We start from the raw sequence: 24,962 nt of genomic DNA, 5'->3' as shown, positions 1-24,962 counted from the left end.
ATTTTAAACATTTTATACAAATGGAAAATTGTATAACATGTGGCCTATCGTGACTGGCTTCTTTCACTTTGCATAATATTTCAAGGTTCATCCATGTTGTAGTATGAATCAGTAGTTCATTCTTTTTTATGAAGGAAATACTGAATAATATGCCACTGTTTGGATATACCACATTTAGTTTATCCATTCATCAGCTGATGGACATTTGAATTGTTTTTACGCTTTGCCTATTATATATATCACTGCTATGAACATTCATGTACAAGTTTGTGCATAACCATATGTTTTTTTAATTATCAGCATAGAAATGTATTTGAATTCAAAATTATATGGTTATATTTAGAATAATGTAATAATTATCTAAAACACGTATCATCCTTGGCTCTGAAACAGTTCTAAAGATGTCATTCTTTTGAAGTCAAAAAACATGTAGGAAGAATGTACAAGGAGGACTTCCCTGGTGGCGCAGTGGTTAAGAATCCACTGGCCAATGCTAGGGGACACGGTGTCAAGTCCTGGTCCGGGAAGATCCCACATGCGGTAGAGCAACTAAGCCCATGCACCACAACTACTGAGCCTGTGCTCTAGAGCCCGCGAGCCACAACTACTGAGCCCACAAGCCACAGCTACTGAAGCCCGTGCACCTAGAGCCCGAGCTCCGCAACAAGAGAAGCCAAAGCAATGAGAAGCCCGGGCGCCGCAATGAAGAGTAGCTCCCACTCACCGCAACTAGAGAAAGCCCGCGCAGCAATGAAAAATCAACACAGCCAAAAATAAATAAATAAATAAAATTATTTTTTTTAAAAAAGAATGTACAAGGAAACAAAAATATAAAAAACAAGTTTGCTGAGTATTGGGAGTTGTTACAAGAGGGACACACCAAGATAAATGTAACAGAGTCCAAATTATATAACATGCAGCAAGGCGTTCTCTTGCTTTATCAACTCCTAGAAAATAAATTAGTAACCTCAGTAATGCAAGAATACCACCACTTGGTTAAAAGGACAAACTTTCTGAGGGACACAGGTAGTAATTCACTGTACTTCCCCTTTCTATAAGTCCTTTCTTCACACCAGTTTCTTTTCGTTCCCCTAAAATATGTTTTATCGTGTTAAAAAAAAAATGTGGTTTTATTTGTAAATTGGAGTAAATAATATCCTGATTGAAATATGCAACTATTTAGTTAAAGATGCTCAGGGATCAAATTTTTGAAAAAGGTCAGTCAGCCAGTTAGCAGGGACCATCAGTAGCAAACAGAAAAAAAAATTTTCAGGGCTTCCCTGGTGGCGCAGTGGTTGAGAATCTGCCTGCCAATGCAGGGGACACGGGTTCGAGCCCTGGTCTGGGAAGATCCCACATGCCGCGGAGCAACTGGGCCCGTGAGCCACAATTACTGAGCCTGCGCGTCTGGAGCCTGTGCTCCGCAACAAGAGAGGCCGCGATAGTGAGAGGCCCGCGCACCGCGATGAAGAGTGGCCCCCGCTTGCCGCAACTAGAGAAAGCCCTCGCACAGAAACGAAGACCCAACACAGCCATAAATAAATAAATAAATAAATTTAAAAAAAAAAAAAAAAAAAAAAGAAAAAAAAATTTCAGATATTATATGTTTGCTAAATAGATTTAAAAAAAAGAATAAGCAGTTAAAAATGGGTGAAAAATCCCAGGGTTTACTGTGACCAAGACAATCAAAAGCAGACAGACCCATTTACTTGTGGAGCAAGCTATAAGGAGGTTCCAAGATAGACTCTGGTTCCCAACAGGGTCCACCGCCAAAGGGCAAACTCAGAATGTCTCCTCCTCTCATAGAAACTGGAACACAGATGAGCAGGCTTCCTCTGAGTAGCCCTTCACATACATCATCCTGTAGATCTGATGGGCTTGACTGCCCAGAAGGATTGGGCTCTTCGTGCTAACCGCAGAGGCTTGTGCTAATCCCAGATCCTTAGTCATGAGTGTTGTTCTGAATCCACCCTGATACTTATTAGGCAAGGGAACTCCATCAATCATGCCAGGTATGGGATTATAAGTATCACTTGACCAAAGCTGTCCTGAGCTCACATATAGGATTTTAGCCAATGGTTTTGGGTCAAGCCCCAACCTGATTCCCAGATTCATAGCATCAGCAGTTCCAATCAAACCATACCAACAGCGTGTTGTAGCCGATCCTCACAGCCTGCCCAGTCCCAAGGGCTCCACAATGCACCACATTGGAGCCCTTGTACCCTAGCAACTCTTGGGCAGCAGCAAATTCATCTGTGACTCCTCCCACCAGAAACATTAGGTTCCCAGACTGAGCAGCTCCCACACCACCAGAAACAGGGGCATCCATGAAAATTGCTCCCATTTTCTCAACATCTTTGGCCAATTCTTTCGAAACTGTAGGATCAATAGTACTGGAGTCTATTAATAGTGAGCCTTTCTTCACTTTTTTTGGAACTCCATTTGCTCCAGAATAAGCTTCTATTGCATTGATACTGGTGGGCAACATGGAAATAATTCCGTCAGCTTTTTTGGCTACATCTGCTGGGGAAGACACTACCAGTATACCTGCATCGAGAAATTCTTTGCATGCATCAGGGAACACATCATAAATAACAAGCGGATAGCCATGTTTCATGAAATTTTTTTGCCATTGGATGCCCCATTTGCCTAGTCCAGTGAATCCAGCTGGAATCTTAGAAGCCATTGACCTAGAACACACCACTGCAAGGCTGGCCCTTGCCAGCGGCTCCAGTAGGGAGGCCCGAGGCCCTCCACAGAGCTGTAAGGTGGCTGCCTTGCTGCCCCGGCTCACCCACTGACTGTGAGGGTGCGTGGGGACGCGTGCAACCACCATATGTTTTCAATTCTGTTGGGTATTTACTTAAGAGAGGAATTGCTAGGTAATACGGTAACTGTATGTTTAACTTTTTTGAGGAACTGCCAGACTACTTTCCAAAATAGCCACACCATTTTATATCCCCACCAGCAACGTATAAGTGTTCCAGTTACCCCACATCTGCACCAGCACTTGTTGCTGTCTGTCTTTATTAATATAGCCATGCTAGTGGGTATGAAGTGGTGTCTCATTAAATGTCCGGTCAGCATCCACTCGGACCCTCTTCTAATTCATCCTCCAACCTCAGAAATTGTTTTCTAAAGCCAACTGTGACATCACCCTACTGCTTAAGATTCTTCAATGGCTTTGCATTATCCTTAAGACAACGGTAGAAAGTATTTTTACATGTATGTATTCATTTTTGTTGAATAGGTAATATGTTCACATGCTTTGAAAACCAAAAAAGACCAAGAGGTATAAAGTGAAAAGTCTCCCTCCCACTCTTGTTCTCCTTTACCCAGCCTCCCCCAACCCACATAGCCCACACAACCACATAACTGGTTTCTTATATATATTTCCACAGTTTCTTCATTACAATCAAGCAAATACTGATATAAATTTATATCCCCTCTTTTAAGTATACAAACAGCAAACTATGCAGAGTTTAATTTGCAACTTTTCCCCCCACTTAATATATCTTGGAGATGTTTCCATACCAGCCAGCACAGTGTGTCTTCAGTCTTTTTCACAACCCCATTTGATTCTTTTGTATGATGTACCATAATCAATTTAACCAGTCAATAGATATTTGTGTTATTTTCAATCTTCTGCTACTAAAAACAATGCTGCAACAAATAACCTGACAAATATGTCATTTTACATGTTTTTACTTTTTTATAGGTATTGATGAATTACCCTCCATAGAGGTTATATTTATTTACATTCTCACCAGCAATATATGAGTGTCTGTTTCCTCCAACTTGTCCAACAAAAAAATACTCAAAATCTTATTACTGCAATGTCTGCAGTGGTCTGGCCCTGCTACCTTGCTGGTCTCCTCTCATACCACTCACCCCTGGCTTTCTGCGCTTCAGCCCCTAGGCTTCTTTCATCCCTCCAGAAGATCTTGGTTCCATTTGCAGGAGGGCCTTTGCACTTGCTGCTCCTGCAACCTGGAATGCTCTCCCCATCTCTCTCCACTTTGCCTAATTAAATCCTGCTCATTCATCAGCTCTCAGCTCCAGAATCACTTCTTCAGGGAAGCCTCCTTGACACCCTAGTCAGGTAAAACTCCTTTGTTGTAGCCCCTAGTAGAACCTTGTCTTTCCTTTAGCACACCTATCTCAGTTTATAATTATACATGAATCAGTAATTACTTAATGTTAGCTTCCTACATTAGACTGTAAGCTTCTTGAAAGTAAGGACACTTAACAGTTCACACAGTGCCTGGTACATAGGATGGTATGAATGAATACACTGTTAAATAAATAACTACATGAATGAATGAATGAATGAACAAATGGACAAAGAGGAATAGAGCATGGTGGTTCTGGAGTTAGTCAGAGAGACCTGGATTCAAATCCTGACTTTGACACTTATTGTGTGACCTTGAATAAGTTATTTAACCTCAATTCACTCATTTGTAAAACAGTGGCAATGGTACCTACCTCATAGGGTTGTGATGAGATAATCGTGTATCTGTCACATAATAAGTACTTACTATATGCTACCATGTATTACTATCATGATTCTTGTTAATATTAAGAACTTTTACTGTTAGACTAGGATGATTTTAACCTCCCTTCAGGACCCTCATAGGTTGCCAATACCCTCCATACCTCTCTTCACCTACCTGCTAGTTGGGAAATTCTTCCTCAGATTTAAACTCAGATTTTTTTTTTTTTTTCCACGCCAAGCAGCTTGTGGGATCTTAGTTCCCTGACCAGGGATCGAACCCGTGACCCCTGCTGTGGAAGTGCAGAGTCCTAACCACTTGACCGCCAGGGAATTCCCTAAATGCAGATTATTTAAAAAGCATTTAAATAATGCTTGTAAAGCTCATTTCTCTGATTCATTAAATCATTAATGATTTACCATGCTTCTGTCATTCATTCATTCAACAAATATTTCTCAAGCTATCCAGGTACTGTTCTAAGCACTAGGGATAGAGTAGAAACACAGAGAAAAAATCCTTGCCTTCACGGAGGTAATAACTTGGTGGGAGAGGCAGAATATAAATAAATATATAATAAAATGTCAGATAGTGATGTGTACTATGTAGAAAAATTGATTGAAATAAGGGGAGGAGCTGTGGTGCCAGTATTTACAGATCCTTGTAAGCCATGGGAAAGAGTTTAGATTTTATTCTAAGTGTGAATGGAAGCCTCTGGAGGGTTATGAGCAGAGGAATGACATGATCTGATTTTCATTTTTAAAAAGTCATTCTGTAAACCAGTGTTCATAGAAGCATTATTCATAACAGCCCAAAGATGGAAACAACCCAAATGTCCATCAACAGATGAATGGATAAACAAAATGTGGTATATGCATACAATGGAATAGTATTCAGCCCTAAAAAGGAAGGAGAGTCTGACACATGCTACACTATGGATGAACCTTGAAGATATTATGCTAAGTGAATTAAGCCAGGCACAAAAAGACAAATGCTGTATGATTCCACTTATATGAAGTGCCTAGAGTAGTCAAATTCATAGAGACAGAAAGTAATTAGCAGGGACTGCAGGCAGTGGGGAATGGAGATTTATTGTTTAATAGGCACAGAATTTAAGTTTAGAAAGATGAAAAAGTTCTGGAGGACGATGATCACAGTTGCACAACAGTGTGAATGTACTTAATGTCACTGTACTGTATGCTTAAAAATGGTTAGAATGGTAAAATAATAATAATAGTAATTATTATTATTATTCTGGCTACTGTGTGGTGAAAGAACAAAATAGGGAGAAATGGTTAAAGTGGAAGCAGAGAACCCAGTTAGGAGGCTACTACTGTACTCCAAAGAAGGAATGGTGGTGGCTTGGATGGAAGTTGTAGAGATGATCAGGAGGGGTCAGACTCTGGGTATTTTTTTTTTTAATCGAAGTATAGTTGATTTACCAGTTATTTTTTTTCTAAGGTAGAGCTTAGCAGATTTGGACTGGAGGTAGAGGTGAAAGAAACAGAGAAATCAAGGATGAACCCAAGAATATTGAGCAACTGGGAAATAATTGTGTCATTTACTGAAATAAGACAGGGGAGGAGCAGATGTGAGTACTTTTGGACAAAGTTAAGTTTAGGATGGCTATCAGATATCCAAGTGGAAGTGTTAAGAAGGCAGTTGGATTTGGCAGTCTGGCGCTCAGGGAGAGGTCTTGTCTGAAGAGAAAAAAATCGAGAGTTATCAAGGTATCTAAAGGAGCCAGTAAGCCCGAAAGAGAAAAACAAATATCGTATATTAATGCATATATGTGGAATCTTGAAAAATGGTACAGATGAACCTATTTGCAGGGCAGGAATAGAGACGCAGACATAGAGAACGGGCATGTGGACACGGCAGGGAAAGGAGAGGGTGGGACAAATTAGGAGATTAGGATTGACATATATACACTACCATGCGTAAAATAGCTAGTGGGAACATGCTGTAAAGCACAGGAAGCTCAGCTCAGTGCTCTGTGATGACCTAGATGGGTGGGATGGGGGGTGTGGGAGGGAGGTCCAAGAGGGAGGGGATATAGGTATACATAAAGCTGATTCACTTCGTTGTACAGCAGAAACTAACACAACGTTGTAAAGCAATTATACTCCAATAAAAATAAATAAATAAATAAACAAATAAAGGAGCCAGATAGGGACTTCCCTGGGGTCCAGTGTTTAAGAATCCATCTTCCAGTGCAGGGGAACAGGTTCAATCCCTGGTCGGGGAACTAAGAACCCACATGCTGCGGGGCAACTAAGCCCGCGTGCCACAACTACTGAGCCCGTGCGCCACAACTAGAGAGCCCGTGTGCCGCAACTACTGAGCCCGAGCACTCTGGAGCCCACATGCCACAACTAGAGGGAAGCCCTCGCACCGCAACAAAGAGCCCGTGTGCCACAACTAAGACCCAACGCAGCCAAAAATAAATAAATAAATATTTTTAACAAAGAAAAATTTTTAAAAATTCAAGGAGCCAGATAAGCTCAGCCAGGAAGCAGGGGTAGCCAGAGTAGAAAAGAGGGCCCAGCCCGTGGCCTCAAGCCTGCCAATATTTAGAAACTGGCAAGAGAAGAGGAATGAGCAAAGGATACAGATTTTCCCCTTCTTCAGTGAGGAAGTGGAAAATCAGAGGAAAGTGTGAAGAAAAGATTCAAGGAGGAAGCTATCAAACGTTCATATGCTGCTGATAAATTTTGTAGGATGCAGACTGAGAAATGGCCATTGGATTTTGCAAGAATAGTGAACTTTTTTTTAATAAATTTATTTATTCATTCATTTATTTATTTATTTTGGCTGCGTCGGGTCTTCGTTGCTGCGCGTGGGCTTTCTCTAGTTGCCGTGATCGGGGCCTATTCTTCGTTGCGGTGCATGGACTTCTCACTGCGGTGGCTTATCCTGTTGTGGAGCACGGGCTCTAGGTGTGTGGGCTTCAGTAGCTGCGGCATGCAGGCTCAGTAGTTGTGACTTGCGGGCTTAGTTGCTCCACGGCATGTGGGGTCTTCCCGGACCAGGGATCGAACCCGTGTCCCCTGCATTGGCAGGTGGATTCTTAACCACTGCGCCACCAGGGAAGTCCCAAGAATAGTGAACTTTTTTTTTTTTTAATTTATTTATTTTTGGCTGCATTGGGTCTTTGTTGCTGCATGCAGTCTTCCTCTAGCTGCGGTGAGAGGGGGCTACTCTTCGTTGTGGTGCGCGGGCCTCTCACTGTGGTGGCCTCTCTCGTTTTGGAGAACGGGCTCTAGGTGCACAGGCTTCAGTAGTTGGGGCGCACGGGCCCAGCTGCCCCATGGCATGTGGCATCTTCCCGGACCAGGGTTCGAACCCGTGTCCCCTGCATTAGCAGGCAGATTCTCAGCCACTGCACCACCAGGGAAGCCCGTGAACTTTTTAAGAGTGGTTTTAATTACATTCTAGGGATGAAATTTTGCCTGCAACGAATTGAGGAGAGAACGAAACGTGAGAAGGTGGAGGCAGTAAATAAAAGCAATTCTTCCAAGGAGTGTTGGTAAACAAGAAGCAGAGAAATGGAGCAGTAATCATAAGAGAATGGGCGAAAAAAAAAAAGAGGATGGGCAGTCTGGGAGGGGCTTTTTAAGATGGGAGAGTTTAAACCATGTTTGTAAACTGATGTGAATAATCCAGTAGAGAGAAAAAATGCTTTTGCTGGAGAAAGAAGGGATAACTGAAGGAGCAAAGTTCCTAAGTGACCAGGAAAAGAGGGGTTCAAGTTTACATGAGGAGACATTGACCCTAGATAGGACAGTTCACTTGGTACAGTGTAGTGGTTGAGAGAATGACCTCTTGTTACCTGAAAACTGGGTTCACCTCTTGGTAGGTGTCAAGCCAAAAGACACAACCAAGCCAAAGAAGAAGGAAGAAGAAGGAAGGATTTATTGCTTGCAGCAAGTAAGGAGAACACTGGGACTCTGTCCCAAAGCAGTGTTTCCCTGAACAGCAAAATTGGGGAATTTTTAAGCTAAGGGTACATGCATATTCATGAAGGGGCTCGAGCAAAGTTCAGCATAGAAGTGGGGCAAAGGTTGACAGGGTCCAAGCTTTAGTCGATTGAAGTCATGAGTGTCAGAAAAGGTGACCATCATCATTCCATTCTCCACCTTGGTGGGAGCCTGCAGAACTTATCAGATTGTTATGTATACCCCTTGAGGAGGAATTAGGACTCTGCTTTATCCCTGAACTATTGCTTCTTGACAGCTTTTCCTTTGTTCCTGCATTCCCTCACTTCCCTTAAGATCTTTTTTTTTTTTTTTTTGCTGTGTTGGGTCTTTGTTGGTGCGCGTGGGCTTTCTCTGGTTGCGGCGAGCAGGGGCTACTCTTCGTTGACGTGTGGTGGTTTCTCTTTGTTGCAGAGCACGGGCTCTAGGCGCATGGGCTTCAGTAGTTGTGGTGCACGGGCTAAATAGTTGTGGCTCGCAGGCTCAGTAGTTGTGGCGCACAGGCTTTGTGGCTCTGCGGCATGTGGGATCTTCCCGGACGAGGGATTGAACCCCTATCCCCCACATTGGCAGGCGGATTCTTAACCCCTGTGCCACCAGGGAAGTCCTCTTTGCAGTTTCTTATTGCACCACGTAACAGTACAGCTTACTGGGCCAGGAATGCCCTACTGCTCCAGCACTCCTGGAAAACTCCTGGTCTTCAAGACACATCTCAAGCATCCTGTGCTCTGTGAGGCCTCCCCATTCAAGCCTCAGGAGAGGATACTGCCCCAGGACACTGTATGGGTGGCCAACAAAATGAGCTGTGGGTCTTGGAGCAGTTTCAGAGCAGCAATTTCATCTTTCTCATCCTTTTCCCAGTGCCAGTATGAGATCCCACCAAATAAAGGCTTATGAAAGAGAAGGAAAAGGAGAGAGACAGAAGGAGTGCAGGATCACTGGAAGGGAGGAAGGCCTCAGGACCAGGACGTAGAGTCAGGAAAGCTGACTTTATCTCTTTCCTGTGCACACCACCCGCCCCAGTCACTGGTCAGAAGCAGTGGATTGGATACCCACGGAAGGATCCATCCAAGCATTTGGCAAGTAGGAAAGGCCGTGGCGAGGCAGAGCAGACAGGCATCTGATCACCGTATTTATGTTTCCATGTACACCGACTCTACATAAACTGCATATTTACACATGAGAACTGGTACGGGCAGGTTGAGGATTTCTGGAACAAGGGCCTTGCTGAACACTGAAGTGGCAGACACTCAGCTGAGGCCTACGAGGGAGAATGGCAGGGCGGAGGAGTGGAGAGACGGTCTTCTGGGCAGAGAGGTGGGCAGCCATGTGGACAGCCCTGTGGGAAGGGGTGGGCCTCCTGAGGACGGGCCAGGGAAGCCAGGCGTTGCTGTACACACTCAGCTGTCAGCCGTGCTTCTGGGTCTGCATCCCAGCAGTCCTCCAGGAGCTCTCTCAGGCCACCAGGGTCCTGGGAAGAATGACCAGGAGGCAGGCTTTACCCCAGGATCCTGAGTGGCCCCATGAGTGGCCCCAGGGTTAAAAGGTATCTATCATGGCCCCGTTCTCAACACGCTTCTTCTGATCCTTCCTGGAGCCTTCTTCCTCCCCTTCACTGAAATCCAGCCCTTTGCATCTTGTTCCCTATGAGACGGGTTCTCTCCAAAGAGTCCACCTTTTCCTCTGAGGAGCTAATTCAGGTTAATTAATGGCTTACCGTGCTGATGGGAAATTACTCTCCTTCCTCTCAGGCAATCAGGGTCTTCTGCAAACAATGCCTGGGCCTTTGTTATCTAACCCAACAGACACTTGTGCAGTGGAAACTTCAGATCAGGTAGCAGAGGAATGGGCTTCCTGTTAGGAAACTATTTTCCTCAGAAACCCTGAAATTTCACTATTAGGCCACTGTTTTAACCCTTCATACTTAGTTCTGGCTTTTATTGGGTCATGGCAGAAACACAGATGTGTAGGACAGAATGAGGAATTATTGGATTAAATGTTGGGCTCCAGTGTACTAGGAGAGGAGCCATCTTGGGGGCAGAGCTCAGGGCAGAAGCAAAGCCAAGGAGGGCTTCCTGGAGGAAGGAACTGAGGAACAGGGCAAACTGATGATGGAGAGAAGAGGGACGGACAAGGCAAGACTGAGCAAGAAGAAGGTGTGTGTCTCAGGAGTGGGCTGTGTGAGACTTAACGGTGGAAGGGGATGAACTGAGGTTCAGAGCACGTTTGCCCAGCTCCAGCTGAACAAGAGCCAGGAGGGTGGGAGATGAGAGGGGATAGGAGTAGGTGGGCTGGTCCTGGTGGACAAGTCCTTGAAGCCCGTGCCAGGACTCTCCAGGTCCCCAGCCCACCAGCCTGTGGCCTCTTACTGTGGCAAAGCAGCCCCAGGTGGATGGGATGTGAGGGCGCCTTCTCTCCTCCACCGCCAAGGTCCACAGCTCACAGGTGGTAGGGGTGCTACCCAGTTCTGCCTCATAGGCCAGTTGGAAGGGTGGTGGTCTGCTGTCTGGGAAAAGGCACATGGGGCTAGGTGTCAGCTAGCCCGTGGGGGTGCCTTCTTGCGGAACGGTCACGAGGGAGAAGGGAAGAGCCTCCTGGGTCAGGAGGTAGGTGGGTCTGGAATGGGTAGGTGGGGCATGGGGGGAGTGAGGCCACTGTTACACCCATCCTTACCGGGACGCAAATCTGGGCAGCGGCTCATGATCTCCCACAGGAGCAGAGCCAGAGAGTAAACATCAGCTCGCCGGAGGGCCGTGCCCCAGTCCTGTAGGTCCAGAGTCTTGTCCAAGAGCTCCGGTGCCATGTACCTCTGGGTGCCCGCCTAGACAGCAAGGCATGAAGGGCCAACAGTCATCACCACGGCAATCTTCACCACACAGTGGTCCATGCAACAACCCCCCAACTAGACTCAGCAACATCCCATGTGCTATAGGTGCTGCTGCACTGTTGTCACATCTTCATCAGCACCACCACCAGCATCCTGGGCCTCACCCTTATCCAGAGTACTGACCTCCATGATGGCAGCTGGGCCTCGGGGTTGAGTAGGAGCCCAGGTTGGGGGCTGGGCGAGGCCAGGGAGCACCAGGGCGAGGCCCAGGTCTCCAATGGCGCATGACCCATCGTCCCGAATGAGCACATTCTGGCTGCTCAGATCCCGGTGGGCGATACCTGGTTTATATTGGCCTGTGGGAGAAGCCAGGTTGAAGGGACATGGATCTTCTTCCTTTCTCTTTTTGACCCAATCCTTCCCCTCCAAGCTAAGGGAAAATCAGAAACAGCGGTGTGGCTCCTGACTCCCACAGCTTCCTGCCCCCAGCTCACCCACCATCCTGCCAACGTTCCTCATGGAGAAACGCCAGGCCCTGTGCCAGGGACAGTGCCATCCGCAGGGAACTTCCCCAGTCACTGGTGTGCTGGGCCAAGTAGTGGCACAGGGAGCCCTGGGGAGAAGCAGAGAGAAGAGAGGGACACACAAAGCTGGAGGTGGCTGATCCACCCCAGGGAGCAGAGATCAATTGATCCCCCTGCATCTCCCAGCAGACTTACACGCCGACACACCCAGGGCAAGGCAGCAGGCAGTGCGAGTGAGGACGTGCATCAGTTGGATTGACACGAAAAACAGTAGCTCTAGTTCAAGTGTCCCGAGCACTTACTGCGTGCCAGGCCTCCTGTAGCCCTCACTACAACCCGGGGAGGTAGGTACTCCTGTCACTCCTGTTTTACAGATGAGGAGCTTGCTGGAAATCCCTGGCTGAGAGAGTAGCAGAGTTTGACCCTCAGCAGTCTGACTCCAGCATCACTCACCTTTAGCCACCTCATACTGCCTCACAGGACTTGGGGTAAAGACAGAAACAGAAGAGGCAGAGCAGGTTAGGTGGGGCACCCTCGCGAACCACCTGGCCTGAGGTGTCACCCTGTAGCAGAGTGCGGATGGGGAGAGCCGTTGGGTAGGAGAGCAGCTGGCAGGGAGCAACTGGGAATTGGAGGGAAAGGGGCAATAGAGTCCCTCATTCTGCAAACATTATTGAGCACTTTCAGTGTGCCAGGAAAGGGAAACAAACAAACAAAACTAAAAAAGCAATGATTTTTGAGCTGGGCAATGAGGTACATTGGTCGTAGAAGGGACTTTCCAGAATTCAAGATTTCAGAGGTGAGGGAACTACAGGTGCTGATAAAGTCCCACGTCCTTAGCAGGCCCACAAGGCCAGTGTGGTCTGGCCCCTGCCTACCGATTCCTCTTCATCCTTTTTGCTCATGATCCTCCTTATTCTTCTCTTATATAGTACCTTTTCTTTTTTTTTTTAATATTTATTTATTTATTTGGTTGCACCGGGTCTTAGTTGCGGCAGGTGGGCTCCTTTAGTTGCATTTCACGGGCTCCTTAGCTGCGGCACGGGACTTCTTACTTGTGGTATGAAAACTCTTATTTGCAGCATGCATATGGGATCTAGTTCCCTAGCCAGGGATCGAACCCAGGACCCCTGCATTGGGAGGGCGGAGTCTTACCCACTACGCCACCAGGGAAGTCCCTCTTGTAGTACCTTTTCTTTCAGCACTTAACGCGCTTGACATTTTACACTTCTTTTTGTGTTTGCTTGATCCATTTCTGCTTCCCTACTACTCTATAAAATCTGGAAAGGCAGGGACTGGGTGTGTTTTTCCTAGCACAGGAAGTGTGACATATAGTTCATAAACATTAGTTGAATGCCTGGAGGTAATTCTTTAACAATGGTTTTCCTTGAGGCTGGGAATATGAATTGCTTTGATTTCTCCCTTTTTTTGTCAGTGTAAGTCAAAAATGTTAGCAAGTACTGCTTATAATAATAAAAGGTAAAAACAATACAAATCATTTTTAATGTTCTACAGAAAAGGAAATCTAAAGAATAAGAATAAAGCAAAATAATAAGCGTGGACAGGGCCTCGCTGCCATCCAGCACCCACGCGCCGACGTCTTCCCACACACAGGCAAACACACACATATGCGTTCCTCAGCACTCACCTTGGGGTGTAGTTCCAGTACCAGCAGGGGCCCACAGGGCAGGGGACCAGGGCTGCCCCTGCTGGCGGTGATCAAGCGGACAATGTGGTCATGCCGTAGGCCCGGCAGCCCATACAATGCTCTCTCAGCTTGGAACTGGGCCACAGCCCTCAGGGAGAAGGCCTTGATGGCAACCAGCTTGCCTTGCAGCCGCCCGGCCCACACCACTGCGTGACCTCCTTCCCGGATTACCTGGTGAGGACATGGTGCTGGGTGTGGGCCCCAGCTAGGAGCAGAGCCAGGCTTCCTCCCCAGCACACCCTCCGAGAGCGCCCAGAGGAGCCCGCCGCCCACCCTCCCCGGGCACCTGGGAGAAGCACAGCTCGGGCAGCTCGGGCAGCTCGGCACTCCAGTCCCTGCCTGAGTGTGGTTCCGGCTCCAGCCCTGGCCCTGGCTCTGGCCCACCATGCGCCCGGCAGCCTTTCCGTTGTAGCAGGGCTGAGGCAGAGGAAGAGCCTTAGGGCTGGGGTGCACGGGTATGGAGACTGGGAAGGGGGCTTTGTGGGAAGTGATGGGGGTCAGGGGAGCCTGGAGAGGGGTCAGAGCGCTGGGACAGTGTGTTGGGGTCACAAGGGAGGGGTGGGGCAGATTAGTACCCAAGATGATGTTGCTCAGCAGCAGCAGGAGGAGGAGCAGCCCCAGCAGCACCAGTGCCATCCAGATGGACTCGCCTGCACGTTAAAGCAGGAATGCAGGCTGGATGAGCCCTGCCCCAAATCGTGCTCTCTGCTCCTCTCCCGCTCCGCAGAGAAGTTGCTTCTCCACCCGCCTCCACCCTGGTCACAAGCCCCCTTATCTCCCAGTCACCAGGGCAACCAACTTCTCAAGGCCAGGAGGAGGGAAGCTTGGGACGGGGGGTAGGGTGAGAATTGGCCCTGGTTCTACCTCTCATTCTAACCTGGGCTCCAGCCCCCACCTGGCTCCGGCATCCTGGGTGGCTACCTGGGATGGCCTTGAGGCCCTGGGAACCAGGTGTCCCAGGGCTCCCCAGACGAGGCAGATGGCTGTAATTGGCATTGCAGAAGTCAGTGCCACAGGAGCAGGTGAAGAGAGTAAAGCTGGGACTAGGATGGGCTCGGGGGCTCGGGTCACAGTGGGGGGACTCACAGCCTGGCTCATCACTGTCTCGGCATCCTGATGGGATGGGATTGGGAGAAGAGGATAGAAAGGGGGCGAGAGACAGAGAGAGAAAGAGTGTACGAGTGAGCATAACGGGGTCTGGGAACACGGAGGGGGTCCCTTCTCTATCAGAGGCGTCCCTTCCATCTCTTATGGGCTTTTCTTTCCCTCCACACATTCCCTTTCTACTCCTCTTCTCAGCTGCCACCCCCCACCCAGGATGTGCCTCTCTCCCCCACTGGCTATCGCCTGCCATGTGCTGTGCCATTCACCTTGCATCTCCACCTGTGCCTGGTCTTGGGTCAGGTTCCAGATCCCAAAGCAGCAGCGGCTGTAGAGGCAGCGGATAACCCTGGGGGGCCCTGGTCCTGCATCTAGCAGCTTCCCCAGATTCTTGGTGCTTCCCCGCACTCCAGGGGCCTCAAAGAACACACAGGTCCGCCTGCCTGGGGGTGCTGCGGCCCAGGGTAAGGAGAGGGGAGGGTTCAAGATGACAGTGAATGCAGGGGCAAAAACAGCAGCCAAAGAGAGACAAAACACGTTTTATATCCCAGGGCCAGCCTGGTAAAGCCACAGGAGGAAACAGGGTCAGCAGAGGCCTGGAACCTGACCCCCACCAAGGGGACCCATAGCTGTACCCATCACCTTCACTTGCCCACCCCATCACCACTCTTCCAAAGGGGTGGCTGCTGCTTCAAGTGCCCCCTCCCTTAATGGGTGGGTGGAAGGACCCTGCTCCTCCCTGTAGACACTTACCTTGCACAGCTGTGGGAAACAGCGCCCAAAGCCCCAGAATCCCCAGCATCATGCAGTGGAAGGGGGGGAGCATGAGCCAACACAGCTGCCCCTGGCCAGAGCTTCCTTCAGATGCAGGGCACCGTGGGGCTTCTGATCCTTCAGTCCCCAACTCCGCCCCCTCCCTCTTCCCAGTCTCTGTGGGGGAGACGGCTGCTGAGGGGGAGAGGATGGGTGTGGGGAGAAGCAGGGAGAGAGAGGGAGGAGCAGAGAACCAATCTCGTGTCTTCCTCTCTTCAGCCACCTCCTCTTTTCTCTGTAAAGTGAGAGGAGGGGGCCTTAGTGGTCCCGCTGAGAACCCAGCAATGCCTAATTTCAAACCTCTGCCCTTTGCTGACCCTAGGACAAAATGCTGGATCCTGTCAGCCCTTCCCAGGCTGGAAACCAAAGAGAGGTCAAGTGCTCAGAGCCATTCAGCTGTGCCCAAGAGCCTTTCTAGCCCTTATTTTCCGGACTCAGATCTGCAGTTCCCTGGGCACAGAGAGGCTTCACAGCCTATACTAGAGTTGACCTCATTTTCCAAACTCAAGAGTCATAAAAGCAGTTGTATAAAATTACTCAGAGTTTTTTAAAAATCACATTGAAAATAGGTATGATGGTAAATTTTATGTCATCAACATTTTTAAAAAATCACGTTGAGTCACACACTAAACACATCACCATTATTGAATGGTAACAAACTTTTATTGACCACCTACGTGCTAGGGCACAGCTAGGGCTATGAATTTTACAGTCATCTCATCTAATTCTCCCATTGAGCTATTTATTATTATTTTCACTTTATAGGGAAGAAAGCTGAATTTAGGTAACTTGCCCAAGTCACTCTGCTAGGAAATAGCACAGCTAGGATTTGGACCTTGTTAAGTCTGACTCTAAAGCCCAGGCCCTGTTCTTTGCACTTATGCCATGATGCCGGAAAGAAAATACAAAATTCGGCAATAAAAAAGTATTTCCATTTAACACAGTATTTGAATATTTGAATATGGATTGAGAAAATGTGCATCAATACCTGTGAGCAGGCCACTAACTAGAAAAAGATACAGTTCAAACTATCACCACCAGAGGTCAGCAGACATAGGAGAAACTCGGGGACATAGTGAGGGGGCAGAAAGGGCGTCCTCTGATGACTAATATCCATAGTACATCTCCAATATCTATTAAGCTGCACGAACTGTAAAATGTGAAGAGAGGGCACAGGGTGTGTAGAGGGAATGTCAGCATGGAGATGGAAGGAGAGAGGTCTATAGCTTGTGCTGCAGTCGAGAGACAGGAGGTGTCCAACTCCACCAGATTACTGCTCAGAATAAGGGAAACTGCAGAGCAGCTGCCTCCCATGAGAATTAGAGCCAGAGGAGACTGGTTCCCTGTTTCCCTAACTTTCTGTTCCCCTGGTGGCTGCCTGGAAACCCTTTCTGGGGATGGTCTGGCTTAGATCAGGCCTGAGGGCCTGAGTACTCTTTGATTCTGGAGACTTTCTCCCAGGGAGGCTGCATGAGAGGGTAAAAGCTCCAGTGGTGTGAAGCAGCAGCTAGAGGAATGACCAGGGCTTAGAGGCTTGTGGATAGCTGCCCATCCCCTCCTGGGTCCTTTTGGGAGTCCAGTGAGTTGGAATGTTGTACTTAGTTACAACTATCTTCCTTCACCAGCTCCCAGATCAGTAAGTCTGGGACTGAGGGGAGGAGTTGAAGGTAAAATAGTTTCTTGTGTCAGGAGTGTCTCAGGAGACTCTCCTCCAGAGGAGAGCAAGGTAAGGATCAGGCAGGAAGGCAGAGTCTCCTCACCCAAAGCCTTGGATAACTACACTCAAGACAGAAACGTTCCAGTCAGGTTTACAGGAACTGGCAGTCAGAGTTTAGAGTTGAGGTGGTGAGAGAAGGGGTAAGGATTTGAGAGCTGGGGGATTAGGAAGGTCCTGAGAGAGAACTTCAGCATAGAAGAAAGGCTTCCTGGATTCCACATACACAAAGCTCTTCATTAGGATCCCCTGATTAAAGTCTGCAGTGGCCCAATAATTTACCTTTGACCCCACTGACGACAAGGCTAAAGTGAGTTGTTTATTCAATTTATAAAATATTAGGTCCTAGTCTTAAAAAGGTATTCCATTAAGTGCTGGACCTACAAAGATACACGTGATTCCTGCCCTCCAGGAACTCATAGTCTAGAAAGGCAGGAAAATATATCAATAAGCAACCAGAAAAATGTGTCAAGCTAGGGGTATGAACAAGGAGCTATACAAGCAGAAAGATCAAACAAGCTAATTCTGTTCAGGGCATAGAAGACAAGGGAAGAAAGGTGCCCAGAGTTTTCACAGCAAAAGTGATATTTAAATTGTCTCAATGTAAACACACTGAAAACAAATAAAAGGAGGCTGATTATTACAGGCCAAGGGAACAGCAAAAATACAGGCAGCAAGAATAAAGGTATGAACATAAAGTGTGTATAGTGGTGTGTTGGGGGCGGGGGAGATTGAGCAGGAAAAAGGGGTATGAGATATGACGCAGAAAATCGTGACTAGAGATAGACTGGGACCAGACTGGAAAGTGTAGACTTTTCCTGAAAGCAAAGGATTTTACGCAGGGGCCTGGTGGCAAAGTGGAAGATGGATGACTGAGGCTCAGGGAGACTAGAAGAAGGGAGATCAGTTACAAGACCTAAGCAGTAGCCAGGGTGAGTACTAGGACAATGGAAATTAAAAAAAAGAGGGAGGGAATTCCCTGGAGGCCCAGTGGTTAGGACTCCACGCTTCCACTGCAGGGGGCCCCGGGTTCGATCCCTGGTCAAGAAACTAAGATCCTGCAAGCCGCTCGGCGAGACCAAAAAAAAAATCCACAACCCCCACCCCCCAAAAAATAGATAAATAAAAGAGGGAAAAAATTGAGATACACTGTATTTTTTTAAAATTTATTTATTTTTGGCTGCGTGGGGTCTTCGTTGCTGCGTGTGGGCTTTTCTCTAGTTGCGGCAAACGAGGGCTACTTTTTGTAGCAGTGCTCGGGCTTCTCATTGCGGTGGCTTCTCTTGTTGCAGAGTACGGGCTCTAGGCACATGGGCTTCAGTAGTTGTGGCACGCGGGCTTCAGTAGTTGTGGCACGCGGGCTTCAGCAGTTGTGGTGCTCGGGCTTAGTTGCCCCGCGGCATGTGGGATCTTCCCAGACCAGGGCTCGAACCTGTGTCCCCTGCATTGGCAGGCGGATTCTTAACCACTGCGCCACCAGGGAAGTACCGAGATACACAGTATTGGTAATTGACAGGATTGGTAATCAAATGAATGTTGGTAGATGAAAGGCAGAATTAAAAGATGATTCTGAGGGGAATTCCCATTCCCTCGTGGTTCAGTGGTTAAGAATCCACCTTCCAATGCAAGGGACACAGGTTCGATCCCTGGTGGGGGGAACTAAGATCCCACATGCTGCGGGGCAACTAAGACTGGACGCTGCAACTACTCAGCGCACAAGCTCTGGAACCCTTGCGCCACAACTAGAAAGAAGCCCGCGAGTGCTGCAATGAAAGATCCCGCGTGCCGCAACTGACTCGATGCAGCCAAATAAATAAATATTTTAAAAAAGAGATGATTCTGAGGTTTCAAGCATAAGTGATCAAGGAGTAGTAATACTGTTAAGTGAGCTGAGGAACACAAAGGATTATTTTCCTTTCTTACATGTTGAGTTTGAGTTATCTGTGGGACATCCAGATTAAAATGTCCACTAAGCAGGCTGCCAGGATGAGAAAAAAGTGAGGCATTTTGATTTGGGAGTCATCAAAATGTATGTAATAGATAAAGAATGGATGCAACTTGTTTAGGGGTGAAGAGTAAGGAAAGGATCCAGGATGGGGAACAGCAGTATTTCAGGGACAGAGGAAGAAGTGGCTATGAAGGAGACTAAAACAAATAGAAAGGTTGAAGGAAAGCCAGAAGTGCCTCAGTTTCACACTCAGTGGGAAGAAAGCACTAAGGCACACACTGTTGCAAAGAGGTCTAAGAGGCTAAGGACTGAAAGACCACCCGAGCAGGCAACCAGGGCGCTGGTATTGATAAGAAAAAATTTGGTAAACGATAGGTGCTTAACAAAGTGGACTGAGAGGTGAATAAAAGAGAAAAATTAAATGTAAACTACTTTCACTAACTTTGGAAATGTTAAGAATCAGATCAGCAGCTTGAAGAGGAAGCACAGGTTTTTCAAAATGGGGGGTGGGGAGCAGGGAGGCAGATTTTAACATGTTTATAGGCTGATAAAAGGGGACCCAGGAGAGACTGAAGATAAAAGGAGAAAATACTATCAAAACAAAGAACAAAAAGAAGTTAAAGAAAACAAGGTTGGGAGCACAAGTGGCAGGGTTTGCCTTGCAAAGGAAAAATATTTCTCTCAGAAGAGAGAAGGGGGTAAACTGGCACTGGTGAGTACCTAGATGTTTGTTAGAGAGAAGAGAGGGAGGTCTGAGGAAATTGATGCTTCTGTTTCATGAAATAGGAAGCAAATCACCTGCTGAAAACTGGGGTCAGGATTGGGAAATTTGCAATTAATGGTATGTCTCACTCACCAGACTATGAAGTACTTGATAGCAGGACTTGTCTTATTTCATTTTTTATCCTCAACCTAGCACATAGTAAGGGCTCAATAAATGTTTACTGACTGAATAGCTGGCACAACTATTAAAGGCCCACTTAAGGCTCCAAAGCCAAAAAATAAACACTCCCCCCCAAAAAAAACCTCCAATAAAGTCAAATATTAAAATGTTATATTGCTAATGGCTACATAAGGAAATCAATTGGCTGGCTGAGTGACTGACAAAACTGACATAGGGAATCAAATGACCAAAAATAATCAAGAATGCTGGTAGCTATATATAAACAAGCAACCAAGGATTCTTAGATAGGTAGGAAGGGAAGTAAAGGTATAGGCTGATGGGACATGGGAAAGGCTGTCAAAATAACTTCAATTTCAGTTTCAAGGGGCCATAATCCAGATTCGATCATTTTAGACACAGGTTGGTATTAACTGAACGTAAAATACGTTGGAGCTAGATCTTGGTTTCTAAATACCATTCTCCAATAAAAAGAACAAAGGCTCCTTGGAGAAATGGCTGATCTAGGGCTGGGGCAGGGAAAATACAACATGAGCCTGAAGCATCTTGTGTATCAGAAAGTAAGAAAGTGCTCAAAAAAATAAACGGATGTAGACATATCAAGGGGACACAGAAGTCAACTTGAAAGCACTCCCAATGTCCAAAGCTGGGACAATTCCATCAAAATAGTGTATAATTGGATTATAACAACCCACCTATAAAATAAATATACGTGAGTACATGCTAGTTTAAATTAATGGAGAAGAAACAGTTTCCTCACAGAAGCTTAATTCCCACCAACCCCATTAAGAGTGGCCTAGACTTACTTCCAAATAGGGAAAGAGAAACAGTGGAGAAAGCAAGCAAACACTACCTTAACCAGGTGCTGAAGGTTTTATCATCAGTAATGTCACGTGGTTATCACATACTCCTTGATAGGATGTGATGAGAAGGGCATTTCACCTGTGTGGGTATTTTTTTTTTTAAAAACCTGTAAGCTCAGTCTAATAATGAGAAAAAAATCAGACAAATTCAGACTGGGGGATATTCTACAGGACATGGCCAGTACTCCCAAAGACTGTCAAGGCCATGAAGAACAAGAAAAGACTAAGAAACTGTCACAGAGAAGACTAGGGAGACATATCAACTAAATGCAACATGGTATCCTGCAATAGACCCTGGAACAGAAAAAGGCCAACAATGGATGAAGCCCATAAAGCCTGGGATTTAGCTAAAGTAATGTACCAGTGTCAGTTTCTTAATTTTGACAATGTACCATGACAATGTTAACAACGGAGAAAACTAGGGAAGGGGCATATAGAAACCCTCTGCACCATCTTTGCAACTTTCCTTTGAATTTAAAAGTATTTCAAATAAAAAGCTGAATTAAAAAAAAGTTGGGCCTGCCCCTGTTCCTCTGGGTCCTCCACATTTCTATGTAGTCGTGGCACACTGATTTGGTCATGAAACTCTTTACCCAGGAGTTAAGTGTAGGACAACTGCACTGATAAACATGTATGTAACAACAGTGTAGCTGGAAACCTTTGTTGGTTTTAGTATATGCAGTTATAACCATATTCTCCCCATTCCCAACCCTCTCAACACACCAGAGACATGGCTTTTTATTAAAAAAACTTTTTTTAATTGGTTTACAAAGGAGCTACAGACTACATTGAACTAATCTTTGTACAAAAAGGCAAAAAAAAAAAAAAAAAAAAAAAAGCCCCAAAACACCCAGAGACAAAAGGTAGGGGGAGAGACAAGAAAGGAAGATACAAAAGAGCAGGAAGAAACTAAGACAAGAGATTAGCATCATACATACACAAGATCAAGGGGAAAAAAGAGCAAGAAAGATGAGAGAGCATTTAAAAGTTATTTCCCCACACAGCCCCGGTGATAATCGGATTGGAACCAACAACAAACACAGCATGAGGTTATTAAGAGATTTTAAAAAGGCAACAGTGGTATGGAGACTGGTTATTGCCAGTGTTAAGAGAGAGAGAAATAATCTTGTTTTAGGCACCAGAGACTGGAGCACTGCCCCTCCCTCCCAGAGGAGGAGACTCGGGAAGAAGAAGCAGGCCCTGGAGCAGCTGCCATTGGTGTGTGTAGACGTGGTCTCCTCAGGTCAACCTCAGCATGTTTTCCCAAAATCTTTGTGCCCTAGACTCTAGGTGAAAGCTATGGGATGCCACTGGGAGAAAGGGGTGATCAGAAATATGAAGACTTGCCCTTGTGCACACTGTTCAAGAGCAGCTGCTGGGAAAGTGGGGGCCTGGGTAGAGAATCCCATTCCTCTGTGGAGAAGGCACAGTGTAATTCCTGAAGGTGAGAAAGAGGAAAACACACACCCCAGGAGAGGTATCAACAAGGTCCTCACCACAGGCAGCCTCAGCCCCTTATGTTATGCTTTTTTCCAGATACTGAAGGGAGCTGAGGGACAATCACCATGCCTCTTCTTGCTCAGCAGGGACATGGAAGGCTGGGCTTGTTTGATAATGAGGAAAGGAGAAAATGGGACAAAATACTCTTTTCCCTCAAATGAACATTGGGGAGGAAATCTTTTTGGGTTCGGGGAAGTCAAATTAGAGAAGAGCTAGGAGGGGAATAAAGCCAGGGACTCCCATTTTTTTTCCCTTTCCCAGACTCCAATCTAAGGCAAGTGAGCTAAATCTGGAAGAGGGAGTAGGAATTTAAGCTTAAGGCTGCTTACTGTCCTCCTGGGGGCTGGTGTTTAGGGAAGGCAGACAAAGAAAAGAAACAGGTCAACCTCAAAGCTGGTCTGCTCATCCTCCTAGATGAGGTCTGTACCCCAGGAGTAGAGCCAAGAGAGGCACCAGAGAGCACACAGGCTCCTAAACAAAAGTAATAACCTACCCATACTTTATCAGCAGTTTTCAAAAGCAATGTTTTCCGGGACTGGAGAAGTGCCATATCCTCCTCCCTTTCCCCAAAGCTACTGCTGCCACCTTTCATCCTTGCACATAAGTTACTGGCTCTCTTCTAAGGGAGATGAAACTCTGAGATTTCACATTTCTCCTCCCAACTCCAAGAGGCTACTCAGCTTTGAATAGGGGAAAGGAGAGTTATGCAAAGGGCCCCTCACTTGAGGCAGCTAGACTATCCTCATTTCCTTGGTACCTGGATCAGAACTCCTTTGATCTGATCCCAAGGTCCAAAAGGCATCAGGGTACTTACAATTGAATGAAAACTTTAAGTAACTAGCACCAGGGCTCCCCCAAAGCACAAGAGGGGCCTGATTAATACCCTCAGAAGAACCCCTCAAAAGGTATATAAATTTATTGCGTCCTAGCAAAGATCTGCAGCTTCCAGTATTCACACAATGTGAAGATATTAACAATACAAAATATATTCTGAAGTCAAACATCTGCAGTTCATAGTGCTTTCTCAGATTTGTTAAAAAAATACAATGCTTAGTTTCCTATATAGGATATACAAAAGCAAAAAATATATATATGTATATAGTAGAAATAAAATCAATCAGCCATAGTAATTTACAGCCTTTGTCTCTAACCCTCCCCCAATCATAATCTTTACACCACACTTCAGTCTATACTTTCTGGGATCAAGAGTTCTATCTATTCTGAACTCTGAGAAATGTCCGTTAAATTGCATTCTGCATAGCACCCACAAACAGAGTGCCAGCTGGGAAGTCCCTGAAGGAAGATGGTGTGGGTTGTTACTGCTCTGGGTAAAAAGTCAGACAGTCAAATGATAAGCAGATAAATGTGACTGGGCAAACTGAACGGACAAGGGAATAATATTACCACTCCTCTGGGCACCCCCCACCCCACAAGGTTTGGTCATTAAGAAGTTAAATAAAAAAGCAACTCTTGAAAAAAATTTAGAATCAATAGCCTGTCAGTTACATTAATTTCTTCTGGCAAAAAGTTCAGGGAAAGGGAGTTTCATCAATAAACTCCTGACTCAAGGAATGTGGGCTCCTAACTTCCTGTGGAAAAGACTGAGTGACTTACTGTTGCTGGGAGACAAAAGCAGAAGCTGCTTCAGTTTTAGGGCCAAACAAGATACTGGATCTGGAGCTTCCTTGGTAAGAAGAAAATAGGGCAAGTGGAAAGAACTGGATATAAATTCACTCATGCTAATGAATGGAGTTGAGGGTAAACCAGCATTCCATTCCAGAGAAAAACATCATCAAATAACCTTCTAAAAGCTTGTAGGCTTCAGCATCATTAAGCTAGTTTATATCTAATAACTTCATACTGGGGAAGATTCCATTCCTTGAAATCTCTAGCGAATACTCACACTTCAGTGAGTTATCCTGCCCCTTTCCTCCAGAAGATGCCTATGAACATGATTACAGACATAAAATAACAAGTTCTGAGTTCTGCCTTTCAGAGGGGACAAAGGGTGCGATAAGTGGCTGGGCATGGATAACTTTTACTTCAGTATTAATAGAATTTGATCTGGGGAGAAGTTCCTTGCAATACTTCCTGTGTTAAAAACAGTATTAAGTCTGCAGAGAAAGGACGAAATGGAGTAAACTTTTGTTTAGATTAAGTTATTGTATTTCAGGTTAAACAACAACACAAACTTACCCAAACCCTAATTTGGATAGATTTTATATAAAATATATAGTAGAATTATAGCATCATCTATTTGTAGTCAAGGTAAATAGATTCATGAAAGGAACTAGGACTCTGCTATAGATCTGGATGTTGGTTTCACTTTCAAACACAAAAATAGTTTCTTCTTTTAAAAGTGCAGTAGAATATCCCCCATTCATAATTGTAACTAATTTAGCAAAAGCAAAGAAATGACCTCAGGAACATACCCAGGTTTTAAGATAGATTTCTAGGTAATGGGCCTGAAAGGCATTTGATCTGAATTTGATTTATTTTCCAACAATTTCAAATATTAATTTCTCATCTGCGTGTAGATATATACAGGCACAAACACACATTCACACACAGTCATACACAAACACTTCACTTTCTA

The 24,962-nt window shown here is 46.0% G+C and overlaps 1 protein-coding gene and 1 pseudogene across 2 annotated transcripts; both read right to left on the bottom strand.

Annotated features, from left to right (window-relative positions):
- Positions 1-1,782: 1,782 nt before the first annotated feature.
- On the bottom strand, positions 1,783-2,836 carry LOC118902774 (annotated as a pseudogene).
- A 6,778-nt stretch (positions 2,837-9,614) lies between these two features.
- AMHR2 (anti-Mullerian hormone receptor type 2) lies at positions 9,615-15,429 on the bottom strand. 2 transcript variants are annotated; one of them, XM_036866775.1, is made up of 11 exons: positions 15,381-15,429; positions 14,897-15,079; positions 14,448-14,639; positions 14,102-14,176; positions 13,813-13,943; positions 13,467-13,697; positions 11,793-11,907; positions 11,478-11,650; positions 11,141-11,288; positions 10,837-10,973; positions 9,615-9,938 (listed from the first exon to the last, which is right to left on the bottom strand). In XM_036866775.1, exons 1-11 carry the CDS (start codon positions 15,427-15,429, stop codon positions 9,729-9,731), a joined length of 1,644 nt encoding a protein of 547 aa, XP_036722670.1. In that variant the 3' UTR covers positions 9,615-9,728. The 2 variants fall into 2 exon arrangements, with proteins under 2 accessions (XP_036722670.1, XP_036722671.1); XM_036866776.1 differs by lacking the exons at positions 10,837-10,973; positions 11,141-11,288 and having other exon boundaries at positions 9,634-9,938.
- Positions 15,430-24,962: the final 9,533 nt, after the last annotated feature.

The sequence above is a fragment of the Balaenoptera musculus genome, chromosome 10 (assembly GCF_009873245.2).
Source record: "Balaenoptera musculus isolate JJ_BM4_2016_0621 chromosome 10, mBalMus1.pri.v3, whole genome shotgun sequence".
Lineage (NCBI taxonomy): Eukaryota > Metazoa > Chordata > Mammalia > Artiodactyla > Balaenopteridae > Balaenoptera > Balaenoptera musculus.
The sequence above is the reverse complement of the archived record's forward strand: the minus strand, read 5'-3'. Positions and strand labels throughout refer to the sequence as shown.

What these genes read in the sequence shown, in the direction of transcription:
- AMHR2 (XM_036866775.1), bottom strand. Translation starts at nt 15,429, where the DNA reads ATGCTGGGGATTCTGGGGCTTTGGGCGCTGTTTCCCACAGCTGTGCAA. An exon ending in GGCACAGGTGGAGATGCAAG is followed by an intron (nt 14,640 to 14,896) that starts GTGAATGGCACA and finishes CCATCCCATCAG; the next exon opens with GATGCCGAGACAGTGATGAG. An exon ending in GGGCCTCAAGGCCATCCCAG is followed by an intron (nt 14,177 to 14,447) that starts GTAGCCACCCAG and finishes TTTAACGTGCAG; the next exon opens with GCGAGTCCATCTGGATGGCA.